This window comes from Anguilla rostrata, chromosome 2 (assembly GCF_018555375.3).
Source record: "Anguilla rostrata isolate EN2019 chromosome 2, ASM1855537v3, whole genome shotgun sequence".
Classification (NCBI taxonomy): domain Eukaryota; kingdom Metazoa; phylum Chordata; class Actinopteri; order Anguilliformes; family Anguillidae; genus Anguilla; species Anguilla rostrata.
Genome location: NC_057934.1, coordinates 9,018,817 through 9,045,347, shown reverse-complemented (window position 1 = coordinate 9,045,347; position 26,531 = coordinate 9,018,817). Strand labels below are relative to the sequence as shown.

General features: G+C 46.4%; 2 protein-coding genes across 6 annotated transcripts in view; one reads left to right on the top strand and one right to left on the bottom strand.

Moving 5' to 3' along the window:
* LOC135245149 (apoptosis-stimulating of p53 protein 2-like) overlaps positions 1–12,639 on the top strand; it is a 31,421-nt gene extending 18,782 nt beyond the window's left edge. For 3 of the 5 annotated variants that reach the window (XM_064318034.1, XM_064318050.1, XM_064318024.1), the window contains exons 9-19: positions 764–808; positions 1,820–2,039; positions 5,168–5,296; positions 5,569–5,699; positions 6,025–6,448; positions 7,430–8,232; positions 8,543–8,680; positions 8,972–9,105; positions 9,740–9,906; positions 10,271–10,470; positions 11,058–12,639. In XM_064318034.1, coding sequence (XP_064174104.1) covers positions 764–808; positions 1,820–2,039; positions 5,168–5,296; positions 5,569–5,699; positions 6,025–6,448; positions 7,430–8,232; positions 8,543–8,680; positions 8,972–9,105; positions 9,740–9,906; positions 10,271–10,470; positions 11,058–11,099 — 2,433 coding nt within the window. In that variant the 3' untranslated portion in view covers positions 11,100–12,639. The remainder of the gene's footprint in view (positions 1–763; positions 809–1,819; positions 2,040–5,167; positions 5,297–5,568; positions 5,700–6,024; positions 6,449–7,429; positions 8,233–8,542; positions 8,681–8,971; positions 9,106–9,739; positions 9,907–10,270; positions 10,471–11,057) is intronic. The other 2 variants (XM_064318043.1, XM_064318060.1) reach the window with 2 other exon arrangements.
* A 638-nt stretch (positions 12,640–13,277) lies between these two features.
* Positions 13,278–25,253, bottom strand: gtpbp2b (GTP binding protein 2b). Its single transcript, XM_064318074.1, has 12 exons — positions 24,812–25,253; positions 23,297–23,323; positions 22,748–22,932; positions 21,996–22,104; positions 21,394–21,591; positions 20,714–20,888; positions 18,400–18,619; positions 17,956–18,091; positions 17,319–17,377; positions 16,623–16,794; positions 16,060–16,224; positions 13,278–15,794 (listed from the first exon to the last, which is right to left on the bottom strand). The coding sequence occupies exons 1-12, from the start codon at positions 24,911–24,913 to the stop codon at positions 15,630–15,632; spliced, it is 1,713 nt and encodes a 570-aa protein (XP_064174144.1). The 5' UTR covers positions 24,914–25,253; the 3' UTR covers positions 13,278–15,629.
* Between the last annotated feature and the right edge of the window lie 1,278 nt (positions 25,254–26,531).

Sequence of the window (26,531 nt, the reverse complement as noted above, 5' to 3'; positions counted from 1 at the left end):
TAAGGCAAAAATGTAGGTGATTAAATAAAAATCAAGAGTGCATGAAGTTATGGATAATCTATATATATTTTTTCTTTTCTTTTTTTTGTTGTTGTCCATAGCTGTTATTGATTTGCTTTGACAGGATTTGTTGTGCTCCGACTGTTATGTAGAGCTTGTTTTTTTCTACTTCTGTTTATGTAGCTGGACATTTTCATTGAAGTGTGTTTGAGTATCCTGTCTGCATGTCATGTTACAGTGTACAGTATATACTCAGTATATTCAGTTTTTGAACTTTCATCCAATCCAGTTCTCTAACTGCTGCTCATTACTGTGGCTTGAATATGAGCACAGCATTAGTACAAGTTTAAAAATATTGAAAAATACTATACTGTAATACTGAAAACACCACCTGTAAGTCTGTTTTCTGAGGGAATGTACATAAATACAAACATGTATTTTATATACATGCACACACACACACACACACACATGCATACCACCAGTTCCCAGTTAAAAACAAATGTTACTGTCCCACATACAAGCATTGAGTACAAGAGCATATTCTGGGGATTTGGCATTTTTGTAGTTCCAGTTCTGGAATCCTCTGAGGATTCTCCAATGGTTTTCTACACTCTAGGGTTAGGGGTTTTAAAATCGCCTGATTGGCTTATCATTTATCTGTGCTTGAAAAGTTGTTTTGAAGGCCGTTTTATTTGGGGGGAGGGGAGGGGGGCTTCTAAACGTCAGGCTGATTTTAAATTTGTGTTTTTGTTTTCTAAAGAACGGCTTCCCTGTTAAAGAAAAGTCTTCAAAGGGCACTCAACAGGTAAAAGAACTGATCACCTGGCTGTACTTGGGCAGGTGTCCTATGTGCTTCATTTCCTGAACATAACTGCATTTCACACAGTCCAGTCCACCTGAAATATTTAACCTTTGATTAGAAGTGGCAACTGGAGTTAATCACATTGAATCCCATTCACACAATAGCCTTTGGTTGGCACCTTAGTTTTATATTTAGTGCATGAAATGGATTGTGATGTTTTCCTGTACTTGTTAGCGCAATTTCACTCTTATTTAATAATTTAAGGTCTCATTCTGTGCTTAGATTGTTAGGAAGGATTTATAATTGCACTGGAGAGAATTTATGAAATCACGTCTTAGTGATCTTATCTATAACTTCAGGCACTCTGATGTTGTGGTTGAGGACCTATGAGATTTCTGTCAGAAGCGTGCCATAAACCTGCTCTTTCTCAGTGGGTCCAAAACTGTCCGGACTCCCTGGTGACAGATGCAAGGGCATAGGAGGGGGGGATGTGTTCTTCCCAAAATTGTTTCCCTCAGTAATATGGTTACTTTGCCGTGGGCCTTGAAAACTGCTTCTCAGATAATTTCATCCCGGGGGGGGGGTGTCAGTGTGGGGGTGGATGGGGCACTCCTTACACCCCCTGCACCCCCCTAGCACATTGTGCCCCCCCCGCCCCCTTAGTGTCGAACTCGCTCCTATGCCCTTGGATTGTTCTGATAAGGTGACTTGCGGTACATTATACACTTGTAATGATACATTACGCTGTGTTATTCACCCCAGTCAGGGCTGAGCATGGCAGTGATTATAGAGCGCGTGCGATCGTTCGCGTTTGACAATCGAAGATATTTTTAGGATGTATTTTAAGAGCAGGTGGCTCATTAAGCGGGTCCCAAGCTGAGAGTTTGGGAAACTGTAGGCACATAAATCACCAGGAGTGGGTTCTGCTGGGTTGATCTGCCAACCCCCCCCACTCCCCCTCCCCAGACATTTAAACAGTGATGTGACGGGTCTTTCATGTCCTGCCCCCCTCAGGTCCCCTCAGATGGACACGCCCCCCAGCAGGGAGGGGCCTCTCGAGTGGCGGCTGTGGGGCCCTATATCCCGTCCTCCACCATGCCCCGGGGGCCGGCCCGGCACGAGCTGCTGGTTAAGCCCGCCTACCCCGACGGCACGGCAACCCTGCCCCCCCAGGACGGCCCCCTCAAAGCCCAGGCCAGGAGCGGGGCGGGGCCCGCGGGGAAACTGCCCTCAGGTACCGCTCGCACCTGTATACACCTCTATCCCTCTCTCTTTCTCTCCCTCGCTCTTTCTCTGCCTCGCTCCCTCTCTCCCCTCTCTCTCTCCCCACTCTTTCAAACTCTGTCATTCTCTCTCTACCTTTCTGTTACCCTCCCTCCTCTGTGTCTCTTTCCCGTGCTCTTTCGTTCCCTCTCCCCCTTTCTCTCCCCACTCTTTTCAACTCTGTCATTCTCTCTCTGCCTCTCTGTTACCCTTCTTCCTCTCGGTATCTCTCTTTCCCTCGCTCTTTCATTCCCTCTCTCCCCAAACTTTCCAACTCTGTCATTCTCTCTCCACCTCTCAGTGCCTCTCCCTCTGTTACCCTCCCTCTTCCGTGTCTCTTTCCCTCACTCTTTCATTTCCTCTCTCCCTCTCTCCCCTCTCTCCCATTCTTTCCAACTCTGTCATTCTCTCTCCACCTCTCAGTGCCTCTCCCTCTGTTACCCCCTCTTCCGTGTCTCTTTCCCTCACTCTTTCATTTCCTCTCTCCCTCTCTCTCCTCCTCTCTCTCCCCATTCTTTCCAACTCTGTCATTCTCTCTCCACCTCTCAGTGCCTCTCCCTCTGTTACCCTCCCTCCTCTCTGTGTCTCTCTTTCCCTCACTCTTTCATTTCCTCTCTCCCTCTCTCTCCCCATTCTTTCCAACTCTGTCATTCTCTCTCCACCTCTCAGTGCCTCTCCCTCTGTTACCCTCCCTCCTCTCTGTCTCTCTTTCCCTCGCTCTTTCATTCCCTCCCTCCCTCGGTGTGCTGGTGTGCTCAGTACCGCTCAGACAGTGAGGGTTGTGTTTACCTGGCCTAAATCCACAGCGGACCGTTCCGTACTGCAGTGCTCAGTTCTCCCTGTGTTCTGCTAGCTGCTCGTCTGCGCGCTGTGTGTTGTGGCGTGTGCGTGTGTGTGCGTATGTGTGTGGGCGTGTGCGTGTGTGTGCGTATGTGTGTGGGTGTGTGCGTGTATGTGTGTGTGTGTGTGTGTGTGTGTTTGTGTGGTCCTCTAGCAGGAGTACAGTGCTCTGGGTCAGTTCCTATGTCCAGGGTAGAGCCCAGCAATGATGTCACTCTCAGCTCAGAAGGTATTCTACTGCCTGGGGGTGGGGGTTTGCAGTGATGCAGTGGTGCAGTGCTTGCAGTGATGCAGTGATAGAGCGCCCACCTGTGGCAGGTTGTCTCCCTGTTCTTGCATACGCCACCTATTGAATTCCGGCAGTGAGACTATGCTTGTGTGGGTAGGAGACTTAGCTTGTTGTGCATGTATACTAACTGGCTGTAGTTCTCCATTGAACCAGACTGTCCAGTTGCCATGATATGTTATTAAGAGGCTCTGGAGATATTATCTAACTGATTAATTACATTCGGCTGAACAGCTAGCTGCCCTTGTAATCCACTGTGCAGGGAAACGTTGATGCCGAATTTTAAATGTTACATAAACTCTTTCTGAATCTTCTCAGGTTTGATGTCAAGAACTAGGCCTCCGCAGGCTAATAATACAGTGCCTTTGGCCTTGGTCTTTAAATAAATAATAATAAAACTGAAAACTTTATTTTGGAGTAAAGGTTATGTGTATGTTGCATTTTCTGGAAAATGCTGAGCCATACGTTAAAAATGAGTGGACCTGGAAAAGTTCGAGACTCACTCAAAACATCTGATTTAAACCAGGCAAATTTTTTTTTAGTTTTTTTAAAGTGATGACTCAACAAGATTTCTTTATAAATAGCTCTCCCTAAGGACAGGAAAGTGATGATTATGATTAAAAATGAATGAACGCATGCAAAACGTGTGATTCTACCGGGAGAAGTTAAAAAAACAGATTTCTTGATTCTCAGCCCATCTGTCTAGGTGTGTTTCAGGGTGATGGGGAAAGGGTGGAGGCTGGAACAGGTGTGTCCAGTTCTAGTGATCAGAGAGAAAGAGGTCATGAACTCCCGAAAATGGGCGGGGCTTCCAGGTTTCCTCTTGCTGATATTAACCAATGATGGGGCGCTTGCTGCTGAGCCCGGAGTTCAGTCAGTTCCACTGAAATTCAGCCAATTTAGGAAATTAATGGAACCTCAGTTAATTATTTCGATCCTTCTAGAAGATGATGGCTATTTTAACAATTAATCAATTGAGTTTTTATTAATTTCTTTATTTGACAAGATTTAAATTGAGTTGACCCCATATATGTGGACATTTGATTTTTCTTTTGTTGATGTTTTCTAAAAACATGAAAAAACATTTGCATGTGTTTGTCATTGATTTCATTTCACTGCAGTGTTTTTAATGTGAAAAAGCATCATATTTCCAGCGCAGGTAATAATGTGGAGTTGGGGTCTGTAGCTACGGCATAGTGAGTTTGCGGAGGGGGCTCCAACCCGTTTTTTTGAGCTGCTGTGCTTCATAACTTTGAAGAGATTTCAGTGCATCCCCAGCGAGCTCTGTTTCCTGGGGCTATATAATGGCTTTTAGGACACACTGCACCGTGCATGCTCACTTCCATATTTCATTTTCTGCTTCACCAACCGAATATTAAAACCTCCCCCCTCCCCCCTTCCCTTCCCTCGTTTTTAGAAGCCATGTTCTTGCTAAACCCACTGAAAGAGCTACGGGCTAAGAGGAGAGGTACCGGCCTCTGGTTTGCCGTGTGTTTGTGTGGGTGTGACCGAGCGTGCTGTCTGGTGCACTGGGGAGACCTCTGGCACTGCCTGTGTAGCTCGTTTCTGTGGTAGGGAGGTTAACCTAAATTCATTTTTTTGTTTTATGGTAGAGCTTAGTTAAGATGAGGCAGAAAGGTTCAAACGTGTCTGTATATGACCTTTGTCAGTGAAATGTAAATATATGCAACATCTTTTCTGATTTTTATAATATTTTTTATTCAGTTGCAGTATGTTCTGCTTCCATAAGATGGTGCTGTATGCTGACAAGAGTGTTATATACCCAGGCTATTAACAAGTACTTTGGACAGCAAGTTCACTTTAAATAAAAATGGATTTCATTCTTATTTCAGCTCTTTAGGAGACGTCCTGTCTGTGTGATTTGCAGTGTCTTGAGGAACGAGGCTTCTGTATCATGATAGGCTGGTGGAGTTTATTGGCAGGCATTAACGATTGGTTGTTTTAAACCACAGGGGCGGGGCAGCAGATGGCCAAGGTGTCCAAGTTCTCGGAATGGAGCAGCTCCAGCACAGAGTCCGGCATCAGCCACGGCTACTCCTCCACCCTCCCCCGCATGGGCAGCCACTCCCACGCTGAGCTGGGTAAGCCCCGCCCACTCCGAGGCCTGCCTTGTCAGTTCGGAACCTTCTCAGCCTCACCACAGAGAATGGCGACTGTCGAATGGCAGACAAGCAGTGTGAAGTCCTGAGCAATTACATTTGACAACCTTCCGTTTTGGTGTTGCGTTGATGTTGCGTCTACACTGTGCTAACATTGTGTTAGCATTCCGGGAATGCTGAGCTGTTTTTTAGCTGTATTCTTTTTGAGTGAACGATGCTGGTTTGTGACCATCCTGTTTCTCTCGCAGCTGCAGACGACGCGGACGTCCTGAAGAGGGACAGAGACAAGAAGGCGCGCCCCTCGTCCATGCTGGACGCCTCCGAACCCTCTACAGCCTCCTTGCGCAAGAACCAGAGCAGCGAGGACCTGCTTAGAGAAGCCCAGGTACAGTGCACCTTCACTACTGATCCAAAACCACAGCTACAGCACACCTTTACTACCAACCCTTTACTTACGATCCTGCTTGTTACCATGGTACTCAGTCTGACAGGTGTAGCACGTGACAAATCCTAATTAGAGGATATCTTAGGCACTTTTCATTCATACATTCATTTATTTATTTAAATTAAATTTCCTGAACTGAAGTTGATTTGTACCCCAGACTCTGGTCTGTAACCCAAGAGGTTGCCGAATGAATGTGTTTCTGAAAGGGTTCACTTTTAATTTCCGTCTGGTTTAAGGAATCCCTCTTTTTTCTCCTCCTGAACAGATTTCTGGGAAGGGCCCGGTCAAGGTTCCGCCGCCGGTGCCGAGCAAACCCAAACAGGTAACCCTGCCCCCTGCTGGACTGCCGGGGCAGTACACCTACGGCAAACCCGCCCTCAACACCGGCACCTTCCCGGGCAAGGCCCGGCCAGCCAATCAGCACCCGCCACCGGTCCACCACCGGGGCCCCACCCCCGGGCCCGCCTCCCACAGTCACACCCTGCCGCTGCCGGCCAAGCAGGAGGCCCCGCCCGCGGCCAAGGTGCGACCTTTCACCCCGGAGCTCCCCGCTGCCAAGGACCCGGCGCTCCACAAGCCCCAGACGGTGGCCGCCAGCTCCATCTACTCCATGTACACCCAGCAGGCCGCGCCCACCAAGAGCTTCCCACCAGCGCTGCCGGGTACGCTCACCCGCACGCAGCCCCGCCGTGAGTTTACCCATTTATCTATCTTTTAACCAAATTAAATTAAAATCACTTATTCAGTGCTAACAACACGACTGACTACTGAAGCTAAGCAGTCACACCACAGTGTATCCTTTTCATGGCTAACTGCTGAAGCTAAGCAGGCATACCACCCTGTACCCTTCTTATGGCTAATTGCTGAAGCTAAGCAGCCATACCACCCTGTACCCTTCCCATGGCTAAGAGATATCTTGTTAAAAGCTATTTTTATTTCAGTGGATATGTGAGGTTAAATAACGGTTAAGTAAATTGTGGCAGGAAAATGGCACTGGACTTGCATGTGATTTTTTTTCTCTCTTCACTTACCGGTGCAGAGCAACGAACATTAAAGAAACCTTCAGAGTCGCACACTATTCTTATTCAGATATTCTTGATGCTGTCGCACCGGCTTTATAATTAGCTTAAATCAGGGCCCTGAATCTGAACAGCCTGGAAAGAGGCTCATTATGAAACCTGGTCATTATCTCTGCCAAGGCTGCTGCACCGCAGATTAAAGCCTTGTGTAGCGCTGTCATATTTAAAGCAGGGTTATGTTCCATTTCCTCAGTTTCCCTGTAATACCTGCTCTTCATTCGGATTCCCTTAAAGCGCCTACTCCATAATTGGCCAATCAGGTGTCCCCTTTGATTAAAGATTTCTAACTTTGGTCTTTTATCACTGTCAGCCTCAAACGGTCAAAGTCTCGCTTCAGTGGGCTTTGAATAGAAATAGGAGGCCAGACCTGGGAGCAAACATGTTTTTGAAATACTTTTTATAAGGTTAAAAAAAACCAGAAATCATGCGGACAGATCTCTGAGAATTAAAAACTAAACATGTGACTAACCAAAATGATTTACTGAACTGTAAGCCCAAAATGATTTACTGAAATGTAATCCCAAAATTATTTACAGAATTTTTGGGGTAAATTTTTTGTCTTCTCATTCTAATGCTCTTGTCCCTCTACAGTGTACGGGAAGCCAGTGATCCCAGGGGGACCCCAGCAACCCCCACACCCCGACAACCCCTACCTGGAGCGTCCAGGGGGCCCCGAAACGGAGGTGGACCACGGGGGCAGCAGCGCCCCCCCCGGCGAGGGCCAGGAGACGGAGCGTATCCCGCGGCCGCTGAGCCCCACCAAGCTGCTGCCCTTCATCTCGAACCCGTACCGGCACCAGAGCGACGTGGACCTGGAGGCGCTGCGGAAGAAGCTGTACCACGCGCCGCGGCCCCTGAAGAAGCGCAGCTCCATCACCGAGCCCGAGGGCCCCGCGGGGCCCAACATCCAGAAGCTGCTCTACCAGAAGACCACGCTGGCCGCCATGGAGACCACGGTCGCCGCTCCCTTCTTCCAGCCTACCCCCAGGGGGGCGGAGCCGCAGGAGGGCGGGGCCCCGCAGGCCGCCGAACCGGGCCCCGCCCCCGCCCCCTGCCCGGCCGACAGATCCGAGTCCCCCCCCGCGGGCGCCCCCGATCTGCCCGCCTCTTTTGAGGCTGGAGGCGGTGACATCGTCCCGATGGCCACGCCCTCTCGCCCCGCCCCTATGCCGGAGGCCCCGCCCAGCGTCCCTCTGACTGAGAAAGAGGAGGAGAGGTGGGAGGAGGAGCAGCAGGAGGAGTCGGGGCTCCCCGCCCCCCAGGAGGCTTTTGTGGAGGAGTACCCCCCCTACCCGCCACCCCCGTACCCCATCGCAGGAGAGCAGGAGGGCCTGGGGGGGGACACGTCCAGCATGCAGGTCCCCGAAGTCACGGGACAGGTCACCCTCCCCCCGGTACGTACCCCCACACGCAACAAACCACACCATCCCAAAACTTTCCTTTTCAACAAACTATACCATCCCAAAACTTTCCTTTTCAACAAACTATACCATCCCAAAACTTTCCTTTTCAACAAACTATACCATCCCAAAACTTTCCTTTTCAACAAACCACCACCACTTCCCAAAATCTCTTCCTTTTCCAAACACTAAACCATACCTTACCTCCAAAACTTCCTTTCAACAAACTATCACCACTCCTCAACACTTAACATTCCAACCTCAAACACCCACATTGCTGACCTTTGACCCCCTCCCGACCCAGGGTAAGAGGACCAACCTGCGCAAGCTGGGCTCGGAGCGCATCGACCACGGCATGCGGGTGAAGTTCAACCCCCTGGCCCTGCTGCTGGACTCCTCCCTGGAGGGGGAGTACGACCTCGTGCAGAGGATCATCTACGAGGTGAGCGTCCTGCCTGCTACGCTCAGACTACGCACTGCCTACGCACCGCTGTGCGCACGCTACGCACTGCCATGCACACAATACGCACCACTGTGCACATGCTATGTACTGCAGTGCCTACACTATTCACGGCTAATGCACTTGCTACACACCCTTCTGCACACTCTACACACAACTGCGTACATGCTTCACACCATTATGCACACACCCCTATGCACACACTACACACTGTTATGCACACAGTGCACACTGCCGTTCACCATTTCACCTGGATCTCGTTCCCGGCCCCAGGTGGAAGACCCCAGTCTCCCTAACGACGAGGGCATCACCGCGCTGCACAACGCCGTCTGCGCCGGGCACACCGAGATCGTCAAGTTCCTGGTGCAGTTCGGCGTCAACGTCAATGCTGCTGACAGCGACGGCTGGTGAGCTCCTGGAACCCGTCATGCCAACATTCCCCAAAATGACCCACCGTCTTCACCGTCAAAATGACCTTTACACCACCTTCACCATCAAAATGACCTTTCCGCCATCTTGTTTCTGTGCATCATGATCTCATTCTTGATCTAGTTTTTTTAATAACTTTTTTTTGGGATAAATGCTGTAATTGCTCATGAAGGAATGAGATCCAGATTACAGCTGCTGTCATTGCTGGTTAATTTATACGTAGGTGTACAGCTGCGGAATGAGAGGAGCCTGTTTTAAATAATAAGGCTGCAGCAAATGTGCAATTTCACAGAATGAAGGATTCAGATTCTGAATCAATGTGCGTGTTAAAGTGTCGACATTCTGAACAACCTCCATTCCGAAAGTGTTCATATCTCTGCGGTTCTACAGTGTGTGTATGTATGTATGTATATATGTATATGTGTTTCTGTGTGTGTGTGTATGTATGTATATATGTATATGTGTTTCTGTGTGTGTGTGTATGTATGTATGTATGTATATGTGTTTCTGTGTGTGTGTGTGTGTGTGTATGTGTATGTCTGTCTGTCTGTATGTATTTATCTATGTATGTATGAAGGACTGATATCCTAAATGCCCCCCCCCCCCTCCCAGGACCCCCCTGCACTGCGCAGCCTCCTGTAATAACGTGCAGGTGTGTAAGTTCCTGGTGGAGTCGGGCGCGGCCGTGTTCGCCACCACCTACAGCGACATGCAGACCGCCGCCGACAAGTGCGAGGAGATGGAGGAGGGCTACGCCCAGTGCTCCCAGTTCCTGTACGGTGAGTGTCACACGGCAAAGGTCAAAGGTTGCTTGGACCACGCCCCCCACTCCTGGGAGAGGAAGCAACCTTTGTATATCAAAGTGGCCAAAAGTGTCATTCATTTGTAGCGAAAGAGCAAGTGTAAAGGATTACGACAGGTGGATTTTTACAATGGCTTAGTCGGAGGCTGGTCTGGTGAATTGGTGAAGCCTGTATATTATATTGGAGATTTATTACCCTAATTAGAAGGATCAGTGTTATCTGGAGTCCACACTAAATGTGCCTGTGTTTGTGTGCTGGGGAAACTGTTAGTTGTTGGTGTTACTGTTATCTACAGTCCCTACTGAACATGCCTGAACATGTGTCTTGTCTGGGTGTTCAGGCGTCCAGGAGAAGATGGGAATCATGAACAGGGGCGTGGTCTATGCCCTGTGGAACTACCCCAGGGAGAGCGAGGACGAGCTGGCCTTCAGGGAGGGCGACTGCATGACGGTGGTGCGGAGAGAGGATGAGGACGAGGTGGAGTGGTGGTGGGCTCGCATGGGCGAGGAGGAAGGCTACATCCCCCGAAACCTGCTGGGGGTGAGTACTGGGGTCGCCATGCCAACCAGATAACGGAACAGATACAGCAGGACTGCCCAACCCTGTTTCTGGAGAACCACTGTCCTGTAGGTTTTCACTCCAACCCTAACAAAGCATACCTCAATCAACAGCTAGAGATCTCATTGAGCTGCTAATTAGCAGAATCAAGTCCCAAAGTCCCAAATTAGGGTTTAAGTGAAAACTTACAGGAAAGTGGGATCTCCAGGAACAGGGTTGGGCAGCCCTGGGCCACAACTACTGCTGTACAGTCAGAGCAGCGGTCAAATCTGTATTGAATGTGCGTTCAAGCAAAGTGAAACTTTCATAGCCAACTAATTTTGTTCAGATGTGACTGATTTGGCTGTGTCAAATCAGGTCAGTTTTGAGTGAGCTATGCAGCAACGCAAATCAATATTTTGGTTGAGTTTACCTTTTATAGGAGTCAAATCATTTTATTGTTATTTAATGAATCCTGAAAAAGGCTATCCTGCCCGAAACGTCAAGGTGTTTCAGCCATTTTTTTTACACAGTTCGTCTCGGACAAGTTGGCCCACTTGAAATTAAAAAATATTTCTTCTTCTTTTCAGCTGTATCCAAGGATCAAACAGAGGCAGAGGAGTCTTGCTTAAATCCTGAGGATTTGGTCTCTCTGTCTCTTCGGAATTTTATACGTCGACGATTCCATTCCACTTTTGGCTTTTTTTTTTTTTTTAGTCGACAATAGAAAGAGAAGGATTAGATTTTAAGGACTCTTTAAGAATCACATGAAGGATATCCCTCCCCCCTCCCCCCCGCTCCTGCCCCCTGCGGGCTTGGTGGGGTTTTTCTGATGGGCATACATTTCTCACCAGTGTAAAGGAATGCCGTCTGTCTGCTTCCCAAGGCTGGTGCTGTTGATCACGTGGCTTTTTCTGTACAGAGATTTTACATTTACATTCCCCTTTACCGCAGTTTTTACTGGGGAAAACGTACAAAGCAGTATTTTGGCATAGAATGTTTCTCAGACTTCTTTGTTAGCGCAGATTTGCATTAGGGTTCTCGTAAGAGCAGAAGTGACTGAGGTTGTTTGTTTTTTGTACTTACAAGTGAGCGGTGAGGCTTTTGAGCACACGTAAAAAAGCTGTTAATCATTTCAATCACCTTTTTTACAGTGTCCCAAATAATTCATACATTTTGGGTACCAAACCCACCTAAGTGGACAATCACTGTGGGGCTTTCCTTCAAATCCGTGTGTGTTATTGTCACATTTCATTTCAATGGGCTATTCCACTGTGTGTGTGTGTGTGTGTGTGTATACGTGCGTGTGTGTGTGTGTGAATGCCACGTGCCTAATGGAGTAAAAAAAGTAAACCTAAAGCTATATGTCGACTGAAAAAGCATTTGACACTAAGCATCAAAACCACTGTTACAATGCTTATCTTCATCTGTTCTGTATGTGCACACAGGGGCGAATATTACCAGCAAATGAGCCACTTCGGCTACCACGAATGGCCAGTTGATCGTAATTTTATTTTTTGATCTCCAAAAGTGGTCTGTTTTTTTCAGCTGGTTAGCTTAAGCGCAGCTGTTCCGTGCTCGGCTACAGTTCTGTGGAATCACGCAAGATGTTTCCAATGTGCGGAGAATCAACCTCAAGAAGTAACGTGCCGCACTGAGAAGACAATGAGTCGTAGACTCCTATTAGGAGTGTGATACCTGTCTGTAAAGGTCGTTCAGCGGAGCTTCTGTAGCGGTGAGCTTTCAGCGCGAGCTACGATCTAACACAAGGGCATTCAATCTCACGCTGTTGGACGATACAGATTAACGCTAAATTTGTGCGACGTTATCACTGACCTGAACGTGTGTGAGAAATTCACACCTCAGGCACCTCGTTTTATCTGCACTCTTCACTAAAGTTGTACTGTTCCACTTCAGATTAGCCTTCGTCGCCCCCTATGAGTGGTTTCTGTTTCCCAGGCCAGTTAAGAGTGAGTTAAGGGGACCTTTTAAGCTAATGTTGGATTTGGAGGCAGATTCAAAAATGTGCACCTGTCACCTTTTTCACAAACGTATTTGTAATTTCCTATTTTTTTGTCAGTCTATTTTTTGTCTGTTTAATTGATAATAAAAAAAGTATAATGTCACTTGTAGAATTTCAAGAATTTGCAATAAAATATTTAATAAACCGTTGTGGTCGTGCACGTCTTTCCTTCCTCCTCCATTACTGCTGGTGGCGCTGTGGGACGGGGCATCCGGCCAAATGTCTACTAGTCCCCTCTTCAGGCTTTCAGTCTTGGTTACCACGGTTACCTGCATGGAGTCAGATTTCATGGTGGAACTGGTTTATGTGTTGTGGCTGATATATTTGTTAGCTTTTTTTTTTGTTGTGATGTTTGGCAGTTTATTTTTCATTTTCTCTGTATATTTTCGGAAAAGATTGGAAGCCTCCGCCATATTAAAAAAGCAGCTCAGCTTATTGGTCGTCTGCCTTTTCGGTTAAATCAATCAATTCAAAAAGACGACGCCGATATGTAGTAAATCAGTTAATTTATGTACACCATACTTAAACTACATTTGTGCATATATTTCTGCAAGTTCTCTCAAAAAGCTAAATATTGCAGTTTCACTGTGGAGACCAAGTATTTTAGCATCGCAAGTGGTATTAGCAGAAAATAGTTTCAGTTATTTTTGCAGGATGTGAGATTTGAGCATGCTTATAACTGTATCAGTACTGAAACAGAAATACAGACACCAGACATTAATGCATTCCTGTAAATGAAATGCATACGCAAAATAGTATCCGATAGATGCAACTTGAACAACAGATCTCACGGTTAAATATTTATTAATCTTCTGTACAAAACTCTTTTGGTTCATATACATTCACTGCTTTTCTTCTATAATTGCACAAGAGCCGCATACAGGGAGATACAGGAGACAAAAACAGTGAGCACACAGAACTAATTAAATATCATCTTTTGCCACTCCCCTACCCAGGGAGGGACACTGCTAAACATGCACTAGATTAACCTAGATTTGGCTTCCGGTACAGACACTGGCCTAGAATATTAAGGGGCCCAATATACCACCTAAACATCAAAGGTTTTTTTGCACTGAATCAATTTAAAAAATAACAGAAGCTCTAAAATCTTGCAGTCACTATGAGGAGAGATGTACCTCCATCCCCTCCTCTCTGTGTAGGCCCTGTCTGACAGCTGCAAAGCTGCCGGACCAATCATAGCAGTTACCGGAGGGAAACGGGACTACTTCTAGGCACAACCGATGGGACCACAGACGACATAAAACCTACGCATTTCAGAGAAGGTTCGCAAATGTACAAAAGTTTGCGTCGATCGTTAGCCTCTGTTCTCGACAGCCATCCCACAATTCATGGACTTGCTGAAGGCCGAGAGTGAAACAGGAAGCTGTCAGAACTAGAGAGCGAATCGTATTCATTAAAATGGAACATTATACGGTAGGCTAAATGCATAGTAAATATAAAATAATCTGAGATGTTCTGAGAAACTTAAGCATTTTAAAAGGCAAGATTTAATACTGTTTATGGGTTCTCTGCCATGTTTGGATGACAGGGCCATAATCCTGCTTGCCAGTGATTTCAATAACAGCTTGAAAACTGTCAGAATGTTGCATTGGTTATAGGATTTTACAACTTTACAACAGTGACAGGGACCATGGGAAACTTCAGACCGTTATTTAATCAAAAAAAGGCATTGATCTGAACTAGGAAAAATAACTTTTAAAAATTAAATATTTTGATTTTCTTTGATGCATTATGAGTTCAGTGAGCATTGATTATACTGACAATCGTTATGTAAGAAACAGAAAGAACAGAATCCTTGTTTAAATGTGATAATTGAAAGCAAAAGAATCTGTATGCCGATCTTGTAGTATGAAAGTGGTCTGGACCATGCAGGGCTGTAACTAGCTAGCAGGAAAAATAAGTAAATCCCTTCAGAATTTCATAACAGGCTTACTGGCCTCTGAGCTGCTTTGAGAGAGTTAATTAAATCTGCATGCAGTACCTGTCTCAGGGCTGCACCGTACTTTTACTGCAGAAAACACTTCGAAAGTTTTCAGAGAAAGCCCGAGAGAGATTCTGCTCTCAGGAGAAAACCATTAAGCTATAAAACCTGCTGATGTGTCCTACCTGGGGCAGAAAGTGTTCCTGCTCCCCAAGCATCTATTCATGTGCGCTGTTGCATCCAGTTACATTTTTTACAGATAATTTTCTAATGCATGCCGACTGTTTCAAGTTTTAAGAAATCCAGTATTTTTTGAGGGGTTACACACACGTATTATTTGTAATGGTTTAGTGATTTATCCTCCTTGTCTGTTTAAAATGGATACATTATGATCATTTTGGGTAAATGTTGTTTGTCAGGGATGGGGTGTGTTTGAAGGCTATAAGTGCAGACAGTCCCATAGCCCCAGTACTCAGTGTCTGAGCCTGACAGCTATAATACACATCACAGACATGCACATTTGGGGACTGTCAGCAAGCAAGATAACATGCACTTGTGTACAAGAGGCACCCACCCATTTGCATCATAACAACGTCAATTATTTCTATAGATGAGAATGGCTCTGAATTTTGCGCTATTAGTTTATAAAATCGGGAACTGTTACACACCTTGAACTGTAGAGGGTACTGTTGCACCATGGGCAAAGCAACTATATTCTAGTCAGTTTGAAAAAGCAATAGATATCAGACCATATTGTTAACACTGCTCCTAACCAGTTAGCTAACCAGAGTAATACTAGCGTTTACTTGTACAAGTCAAAGTTAAGGACACATGTTGATTGAATACAGGTTAATTCTGTATCCTCCCAATAGATTACGAACAAATGGCAGGATTATTACTATTCTCGTTTTAAAATGGTGAGGTAAGACTGGAAGCCTTGGCCAATGGGAATTAAGGAATTACCTAACACTTAGGTTTGTTTCTTAAAACAAGGCTATAGTTTTCTACGGACCGCTGCAAATAAAGTTACAGGAAAAAAGGTTTTTAGAAGAGAAAGGCTTTTTGAGATGGACGTAAAAAGGAGGGGGGGGGGGGTAGTGGTGGTGAAAGCTGCCCCTCATGCCCTGCTGGGGTGGGGGCGGGTTCTGGGCGTTTCTCTGGCGACCCCCCCCCTGCCCCCACTCATCACCCCAGCCTTCAGGGGCGGTGCTGATGCAGGGAGGCGGGCTGTAGGTGAGTGACATGGCCGATGCCCTTGGTCACGCCCTCGCGGAACAGCAGCTTGGCCCCCACCTTCAGGTACTCGGGGTGCTTGATGAACCTGAACCGCACCACCGCCTTCTCGCCCGTGCGCAGCTCCTCCTGGGGGGCGGAGAGGGGGGGGGGCACAGAAAGAGGTATGGCTTAAAACTGCCCAAAGGGTCACACTAAAATCAGCTTCATATCCTCCCCAATGTTTCTTGGCAATTTCAGGATAAATGTGTTATTTTTCCCAGGATTTAGGCCTGCTTTTGAGGCCCGTAACTCAGTGTATGTGCTTTTTGCTGTTGTGTGCTGTGTGTGCGTATTAAAGGTGCCCTGTCACCAAACTGCGTCCTTTCCCAGGTGAGACGCAGGTGCCACTCACCTTTCCGTGCAGCCGTTCCACGATGGCCGTCTGCCGGACGTTGCCCACGTGCACCGTCACCTGGAAGCCCTTCCGGAAGGTTCTGGCGTGGAAGAGCAGCACGATCTCGGCCTCGAACAGCCAGCAGATGGTGGGGTTCATCTCCGGGCTCACCATCACCATGCCCTGAACACAGCACCGCACAACTCAACACACCCTGAACACACCAGCACAATGGGCACATATCTCACCAACCTAGAACTCAACACACCCCCAACAGGCAATGCCCTGAACATACAGGGCCCTGAGTAGGAGCTGATTTAATGAATAAAATCTTTCATGTGAACATTTTGGTCAGTGACATGTTTTGTTGTTTCTCAGGGGATCTCCAGTGTTGTGTTGAGTTATAAGTGCTAGAGGTACAGGCAAGTCTGACCCTGCAGTGTGTGTGTGTGTGTCTGACTCCGCGGTATGTGCGTGTGTGTCTGACCCTGCAGTGTGTGTGTGTGTGTGTCTGACTCTGCGGTGTGTGTGTATGTGTGTGTGTGTGTGTGTGTGCGCGCGCGCGCGTGTGTGACTCTGACCTTGCGCAGCAGCGAGCGGTCGAAGTTCCCCAGCGCCAGCGTGGCGGCCTGGCCGGCCCTCAGCACCCTGCAGGCCGAGCGGTTCCTCTGCATGCTGCTCACCTTCAGCCCCAGGAACTGGCCCTCATCTGTGGGGCCCACAACCAGCCTGTCCCCCTCCCTGCAGATCCCACTGCGGGGGAGAGAGAGTACACTCATACACCCCTAATACGAACCCTAACCCTAACCCTAACCCAACCAGCCTGTCCCCCTCCCTGCAGATCCCGCTGCGGGGGAGAGAGAGTACACTCATACACCCCTAATACGAACCCTAACCCTAACCCAACCAGCCTGTCCCCCTCCCTGCAGATCCCGCTGCGGGGGAGAGAGAGTACACTCATACACCCCTAATACGAACCCTAACCCTAACCCAACCAGCCTGTCCCCCTCCCTGCAGATCCCACTGCGGGGGAGAGAGAGAGTACACTCATACACCCCTAATACGAACCCATTACCCTAACTCTAACACCCTAACCCTAAATCTACCCCTCCCGACAGATCCCACAGCTGAGGGGGAGAGTGCACACAGACAGCTGATAAAAAACATTGTGACTTGATTCTGATTTTCATACAGAAACATTCCTCTCTTAAAGGCTACGGGTAAGTGAGTCATCAGGTGTGTGTGAGCTCAGGGGTGTGTGGGGCTCAGGTATATACCTGTACAGGGTTCCTCCCACCACCGTCCCCACCTCTGGCACTGTGTAAATCTCATCCACCTGCAGGAAGGAGTGCACAGTCAGTGACCTGAATGGTGTGTGTGTGTGTGTGGGCGGGCACGTGTGTGTGTGTGTGTGTGTGTGTGTGCATGTCTGTGTGTGAGTGTGTGGGCGGGCGTGTGTGTGTGTGTGTGTGTGTGTGCATGTCTGTGTGTGAGTGTGTGGGCGGGCGCGTGTGTGTGTGTGTGTGTGTGTGTGCATGTATGTGTGTGAGTGTGTGGGCGGGCGGGCGTGTGTGTGTGCATGTCTGTGTGCGAGTGTGTGGGCGGGCGTGTGTGTGTGTGTGTGTGTGTGTGTGCATGTCTGTGTGTGAGTGTGTGGGCGGGCGGGTGGTGTGTGTGTGTGTGTGTGTGTGCATGTCTGTGTGTGTGTGTGTGTGTGGGCGGGCGTGTGTGTGTGTGTGTGTGTGCATGTCTGTGTGTGAGTGTGTGGGCGGGCGTGTGTGTGTGTGTGTGTGTGTGTGAGTGTGTGGGTGGGCGTGTGTGAGTGTGTGTGTGTGCTGTCTGTGTGTGTGTGTGTGTGTGTGTGTGTGAGTGTGTGGGCGGGCGTGTGTGTGTGTGCACGTGAGTATGCTGTACCTGGAACTCGGTCAGCTGCTGCATTAGCTCCTCCTGCTCCTTGCTGTTGCTGAGTGGGGGCAGGATGTTGAAGAAGACCTTGAGCAGGTCCAGACTCTCCCCCGACACGCTGGACAGGGTGAAGATGGGGGTGACACTGCCGGGGCAAGGGGGGAGGGTAAGGGAAAGAACATGAGCACCCTGCCCAAACCATGAATCACAGCAGCACAGCGATACCCCAATATAGTGTATAACACTTTCGCATTGCGGTTTACTTGCACATGGATCTCTAAGAGATACACCCCTTCAAAGAGAATGGTAGACAGCACAGCCGGTGTGCTATTAGTACTTATCATAATATCATCCTTATACCAGTTAGGGGATTTAATGTGTGACTTCCCCCCTGTGGTGTTCCCCTGGGCACTGATGCCAGGCTGAGCTGTGGGTACCTGGGTGGACTCTCACCTGGGCGACTGGGCGAATCGCTGGGCGGCGGTGACGGCGTCGTCGCCGTTGGCGACCAGCATGGGCACCTTGTTGCAGCCGGGCTGTTTTAGGACCCGCTCCAGCTGGCGCACGGTCCGCTCCACCGTCCCGCGCGAGCACAGGTCCACCTTCGTCACCACGATGAAGATGGGCACCTTCAGGGCCATGGCCAGGCCCAGGTGCTCCCGCGTCGTACCCGCTGGGGGGGGGAAATCGACACAGGCCTCATTTATAAACCTTCCCATTTCTGCTGCCCTCCATATTTACAGCCATTAAACCAAAATCAAAAACGCAATTTGCTCAAACAGCAAATCAGTGCATGTTTGCCCTTGCATAGCATTTCAGCCACGACTATGGAATGGGTCCTTAAACCACAGCCTGACCGAGAAGCAAGCTGTGAGCTGCTCTGTCTCATGGCTCTCTTGTGGCTGAGTGCCATTAATGATGAGCTCTATGCTCATTGCACCCATTTTCAAGCTTTCCCATTTTAAATATCCCCATTACTGGACAGATGGTTTTTTTAAAAATTTTTTTTATTTTTAACCCATTTACAGCAGGAAGAGATCCACACACAGCAACTATGGAGCATGTAATGTCAGCTTCATGTGTCCCCACCACCTTAAAAAAAAAAAAAAAATGATGTAGACCAAACAGAACCCCCCCCCCCCCCTTGCTAATTAGGAGGTGAGGAGACGGACCGTGACCCATGCCGATTCTGTTTTGTTTAGTTCTCATAGCGCCTTTCACGGAAAGACTGTCACTAAGACGCTTTACAGGAAGGAACAATCAGACCTGACTGACAGTAATGCAGAAGATTTACGTTAACTGACTGTGTGGGGGGACGCGCACAGAGCCGTGACAGTAAGCCGATATCGCAGTGAAACGCGAGAATGCCCCCCCCCTCTACACCCGTGCCACAATCCACCTGTGGCTCCCTCTCACTAAATTCATCCATAATTAAAAACATTATTTATGAGCAAAGACAAAGCCAGAAGCCTTCTTACAGCGCAGGAGTTACATGTAAATCAACTCCACAGAGCTTAATGGAGTTTAACTGCCTCAAGACACATCACTTTAGATGACACCAATCTGTTTATCCGCTGGTCAAGTAGAGTACACTACAAGGTTAAACTACTGCATGCAAATATGGTCGGTTCCTATGCATGTGTTCTATGACTGGGTTCACAGCAGACCTGGGATGTATATCAAAAATAGTTTACTGTAACTCATTAAATCATGGTAAAATTTGAAAAAATTCCAGTAGATCTATGAGAATTTTCAACAAACAAATTACTTCGTACAATTGTACAAAATAATAATTTTCTCCTGAATATTGGTGAAAATACTAATTTCCTTTGATACAGTCAGTAATCTGCAGTACAGCCGCCACCTAAAGGGTTAAAGTTGAAAGGAAGAAGCTGATTTGGGTACTGACTTTGGAGCGAATAAGAGACTCTCCTTATCCCTGCAGTGGGCGGGGCTTCTCTTTGCCCATCAGGTTGTGACACCCTGATAAACAGGCTCAGAACGTTGTAACTAACACCTGTATTTACCTTGGGCAGGTGCAATGTTTATTCTTCCTTTACTTTGCTGCACGACTGCACTTTGTGTCTCCATCGAAAACATTGACGTGCATCGTCTTGTGAGACGATCTGATACGGAGCCAATAAAGACTCCAATCGAGTCACAGGCGACGCAATTCACGCTGAGCCCGCCCACACTGCAAGTGTGACATGGCAAAATGTGCATTCTGTATGCTCTGATGTAGTAACGTTGCCGAGGCAACAGAGCCAGGAAGCCGACTGCGTTCTCCTACCCTAGCAGCATCGACTTGTGCGTTCAGCTCGAAAATCATGTGCAGGTTTTTTACCACAACATTCAGTGCCTTCATGTGAAGGACAGTGATCATCCATTTATGTAAACAAATGATGAAATCCAGAAACATACTGTTTTTGTCTCAAAATAGTGACCACAAGTCTTATTCCATGGCTGAAGCCTTTTTTTTCAAAAATAAATTTCCTTGAGAAGTACAATCTAGACACAGAATTACTACGCAAAACATGGGTTTTTTTAACATTGCACAGAGGATAAGATACGTCACCTGTGAACTTTTAACCTCGAAAGCTGTTTTGTTCATAATTTACTTCTATCAAGCAACTCAGCGCATTGTCCACATTTACATATAAAACCTGGCATACGCATTGGCCCTCTGGGAATCGTTTGGCACAGTTAGCCAGCCTCTGTGCTAAAACGTGGGCCAGAGACAGCAGAGGAGGGTCTGTCCATGACTCACCGATGCCTGTGTTGGCCCCCACCACCAACATGGCAAAGTCGGGGCAGTAGCTGGTCAGGCCAAAGATGGTGGTCTTCAGGTACTTGTGATGCCCGGCCAGGTCGATGAAGGTGATCATCTTGGAGCTGCTCTCACAGATCTGCTCGGCAGTGCGAGACCCACTGTAATTCACCACCTGCAGCAGGGGTCAGATGTCAGGGGTCAGTGATTTAAAAAAAAAAAAAAACTATATGAAACTATTCTGTGTTTCTTCTTGCCGTAACCTCATAAATGGGATTACCACTCAAATCAGAATTGCATTTTCAATGAAATTTTAAGGTTAAATGGAGCATTTTCAAGGTTTATTACATAAGAGTCAGTGCTAATTTGACCTAACTTTTTCAAGGTGGAAATAAATTTGTAACATATTTTGTGTCAACAAAGGCACAGACTTCACTCGCCTGTAGTCAATATTAATTTTTATTTATTTATTTTTACTTTTTTAAATTATTTTTATATTTCCCCTGTCTTGCCCAGTGGGACATTTGACTGCTTTCCATGACTTTCATAATATTTTCATGACTTTTCCAAAAAATTTTCCATGAGTTTTCCATGATTTTTCCACGACTTTTCTAGGATGCGGATATTTTGAAGGATCCCCCTAACAGACCCTTGTGGAACGCACATGGATATTGGCTCACCTCGCCTTTACTGTTGAAGCCCAGGATCTCGAAGCTGATGCTGGAGGTCCTGCCTGTCTGGATCTCGTGGAGGTGTCTGAAGAGGTTGAGACGTGCTCGACCACGCCCGTTATCCAGCTCTCCCTGAGTCAGCACGCCCAACAGGGTGGACTTCCCCGAGTCTACATTACCCAACACCGCCACCCGCAGGTCAAGGAACTACATGCACACAGACACAGGAGGCCATTAGAGCCACAGATCCTATAGAACTCACCAGCTCCTGTGTTCTTTCTGTCCACTCTGCTTCTTTACTACCTGTTGGTAACAGGAGTTCATACTGCAGTATTAGTCAATGTTATGTTTATATAGACTCACAAGATACTGAACTCATGTGTTAATTCCATACTCATAAGTTTATTAGCTAGTTTCAGTTCTTTTCCTGTTACAGAACAAAATCTCCACTGCTGCTGAAATGTTGTCCTTCAAAGGTAAAGTGATTGAATGTTGAATGTTGAGAATTTGGAGTTGAGTGTCTGGTGAGTGTGGAAAATCTGTTGGAGTGTTCATAATGGAGATGTCATTGGACCTCTCTTTAGGATGTGAGTGTGTACAAGCTCACGGACCTGCTGGTCGTCCGGAACCTTCCGGACTAAAACCTCAGCGATTTTCCTGGGGGTGTCCGAGTCGTAGTCCACCTCCCTCTCTCTGATAATCGTGATGTCAGCACCAACCCTGGACAGACAGACAGACAGACAGACAGACAAACAGACATGAGAGCTGGGTGCTGGTGTGTGTGATGAGATTGTGAGAGTCTGACCACTGCCAATGTATACAGAGCTAGTGGTCAATTTAATCAATGGACTTGTAATTAATTTCACCATTAATTATTAATAGGTAATGCAGTAGAGGCAGAGACCCTCAGGGTGTTTAAGTCCAGGTGTGATGCAATGCTGGGTACTCTGTACTCTTTAGGTAAATGATAAGCCACGATGCACTGAATGGCCTGTTCTCCTCATTATGTATTGTTTTTTTATAGATGAGATTACTGGCCAGCTCTTTACGTTATATGTTCTCACGTTCTTGTGTTCTAGATGGGCTGAGTGGCCTATTCTCCTCATTATGTGTTCTTATGTTCTTGTGTTCTAAACTGAAAAATCCTTGGGGTACTTTACTGCCATTTCTCCTTTTTGTGAATTGAATTTTCCAACACTTGTGTGGCGTTTAACTACAGAAAGTGCCTAGTTTGGTGATGTTTAAGCCTGCCTACCAACTTAAGTGTCTGACTGTTTATTATTAACTGTTCACACTGTTCTCCACCAGGAGTGTAGAGGTACAGCTGTTCACACTGTTCTACAGCAGGAGCATAGTGTTGTACTTCTCTGCCATCCTGCGTAGGGTCTTGAGTGACGCCTTCATGTCCTCCTCTGATAGGCCCACCAGCAGCCCGTTGTCCTCGACGCCGATCTGGTACACCGCCTCGCCCCGACCCTCCTGGAGCCTCCATTTCATCTGCGTCACCAGGTGCTCGAAGCGGGACTGGGTGGGGTTCACCAGCTTCAGCTGCAGAGACAGGTCAGAGGTCAGAGTTCAGAGGTCAAAGGTAGACTGCATGCCAACCAAGGGCCCACTGAACAGCAATCACCACTGACCATTATGGACACTTAATTCACTTAATACATTTAAATTAATTTCCTGACTGACTGCGCCCTAGTCCTAGTCCTGGATACTCACTTCCTGTTACTGTGTACCGCACGCACAAAATAGGACCATCCACAAGAGCCAATTAAAACCAGACACACTTATAACACTTAAAAAAATTATAAAACTTGCAGCTCTGAGGTAACCTGAAAGGACGAGGCAAAGCGGGGGCCATGGGGGTGTGTGAAACACAGAATGTGAGCGTGTAAAATTCAGAAGTTCTTACCTTGTATTCTATGTTGCCTTCTTCAGCCTAAAACATATGACAAAAAAATATGTTTCTCTTTAATAGACCACCATTGACAGATGTACTCAGAAAACATTATTAAACACTTTCATTCAGGCATACTCAGATCTTTCCAGATGGGAACATCCTTGCTTTAGGCTGTAATGCATAATAGGTGCAATAAAAATAAAGATCATCGGTATGGTATTTTTTTTAAACCATTCATTTGAAGACATGTAACATCAGTTTATCCAATAACTCAGTACAGGCACATTCCATTCCTATAGCTGTCATTTAAAAGCATGAATGCCATTATGACTGATATTGGTCACATTAGGGATTATCTTGTGTCTGGGCCAATCAGAAATCAGTGCACCAGTGCGGTGATGGGGACACAGTGGAGGTCGAATGTGGGCCTGTATTGTACAGCCTAGCGACTCTACATATTTGGACGGCTCAGTTTAATTATTCATTGCAAATAAAACACACTAGTGTTAAGGTTAACTCGGAGATACTCGCAAGTGTTTTTCACGAACTGATCATGCTTACAACAGTTAAAAATGTAAAGAAACCTCAACAAAGATGCGTTGAAAAGGCTATTATTTCTTACTCTAGCACATTCTAAGAATGAATGGAAATTTCCAACGGACAGAAAACGGTGATTTGGTGACACATTCAGCACTGCAGTACATGGACAGCTCGCAACTGGCGACATTACAGGACAGATATTTCTAAAATATGTGTCGTTATTCCAAGGCAAGTGAAGTGTCTGATTGCCACTGACTATGGGTTATCCCCCATGTCTCAGTGACATTTGTGTTTACAAACATTAGGCTATTTCAACACGATCCGGTGCAAAGAATTAACTGCAGTAACCCACTGCCTCTGATGGATGAAAATTGCTCAAATCATATTTTCAACAAAGCAGCCAACTGTCCCCATTTGAAGTTAGTCCAGCCAATGTAGCTAATGTTTTATTTGCCATGCAAATCCAAATCTCGCTAGCTAACATTAGCTGGCTACCGTTACTTGGCATAGCTGTATGTTACTAATCACTGATAGCTGCCTTGACCTTGCAAACGTCAGCTAGCTGCTTAATTAGTGAATTATATTAGCTGTAGTTGGCTATCCATCTACAAAAAATACAAATGACAGTAGACGGTACTGACTGTTAAGTAGCGGGTGAGCAGAATACTAACGTTTGATTACGCAGCGAGCTGACTAGCTTGCAGTACAGCTAGCTAATTTCAGCTACAATGGCATTGAAAAATACACGTCCGCTGCTAAATACAGCTAGCAGCTAGTGTCGGCGACGCTTCCCCATCTAATACAAGCTAACGTTTGGTAGTAAACCTTGACTGTGATCACACAGCTGTCATTAAACCTCAGTGCGAATATTGTTGGCTAGCGTACGAAACCAATTACCGTTAGCTTGCTAGCTAGCTAAGTAGATTTAGCTAGCGAGGTGAATATTTTTTCGTTTCTCCCTGCGGTTTGGGATTTCATTCATCTCACCTCGGGAGGCAAATACGGCGGGTTTTTGCAGGATTTCGTATTCCTGGTCGCTCGATTTTTTGACTTTTTGCTGTTTTTCGAACATGTTTTTTTGGACCTCATCTCGAACCCGTGGCCCGAACCAGATTGTAATCCAAGCGGTTTTGATTTTAATCCGGAGCCGGTAACGTTAACTGAAAAACTCCAGTACCCGTGAATCCATTTAGAGAACAAACCCAGTGCCAGTACTGAAAGAATGAATGTCCCAACTACCAGCCAGCTGGCTTCACCAATGCATTCAAACGGTAGGATTAATTCGGTAAAAAACTAGACACAGTGAAAATAATATAAAGGCGAATTGTAGGGGATGTTGATGTAAAATTATCCATCGCCGCATACTGCTATTGACTCAATGAAGACATTACACACTGTAACATAGTAAAACATTCCCGCTGAGTATTGGTTTTCTCATCCCAGTGCGCACATTCATATGATTGGTGAATGTGCCTCATGTGATGTAATCAGGCCAATCATAGACAACTTTGAGCTATAAGCAATAACAAAAACAACACGAACCGACACGTCCATTTCAATGCGGCGTTTGTAATATTGACTCGCATTTTGGGATTTACAGTATTTTGCGTAGCCGATATAGCTATACTGTATGTAGTTATGCAGAACTGTCTGCCTATTGTGGCTAAACGAGAAAACCGTAAAAAAGAAAAGGTGAAAATACCACAACTTAGCATTTGCTAGAAATATTTAGTTATAAAATGATCAGAAACAGTTTGGATGAAAAATATAATGCCGATTAATAAACTACGTGAAAACATGTTGCATTGGGCCCTCCGTCTGGGTATATAGGAGTATGGCATTGTTTCTGTGCCTCAGATAGTCACTGGGAAAGTGGAGGTGTTGCACCTATACTACTCTGGGGCAATACTGATATACCTGTCCTAGACTTGCTGGTCAGGTTCATAAGCTTTTTGTCAGATGCTGGTAAAGTCTGAAAACAGTCCTGCAGATCCTGTGCTATTATATTAGAGTTTTGTTGCAAATATTGTTGCAAAATTTGCTTGAAACAATGAGATTGTAGGAAACAAGCCTCGCAATCCATTGCTTCTCTCCATGTTTTTATAGAAACAGACTTGGGTCAACTAATTGCCACGCAGATTTTAAAAAATGTATTTTTACTGTACCACAGTCAACAATGAACAACAGAATCTATTTGAGGAAGAGTGAACAGCCTTGGATTTATCTTCCTGATGTTTTAAGTCAACCATTTCATACCCGATGAGTGAACAAAGAAAAACTTGTGAGAAAGTGTGTGGGTTTTTATTTATTTAAATGGAACTGAGAAGAGGAACGAACATCAGGCTTGTGTGTTTCCATTGACTTTCATTTCATTGACTGCTTGTTCTAGATATCGGACAATTGAAAATAGGCCTATGTAATAACATCTTTTTTGGTATTGTTTGGTTGGATGTGGAGTGGCTGGTGTTAATAGCACCCACAGAAATCCAGGCATGTACGATTGTAAGGAAAAACTGGAGTGCACAAGTGACTTAGCATCATGCTCAGGTATTACAACACAACGGCTGTGTGAAATATTTTAAATGTTGACTGCGACAAGTCATCTGTGTGAAAATATTTTATGCTGGGTTCCTGTAAGAGAAGGGAAGAAAAGCACAGGGGTTTGATTTCCTTCTTTGTTCAAACCAGGTATTTCAGTTCCTGATGG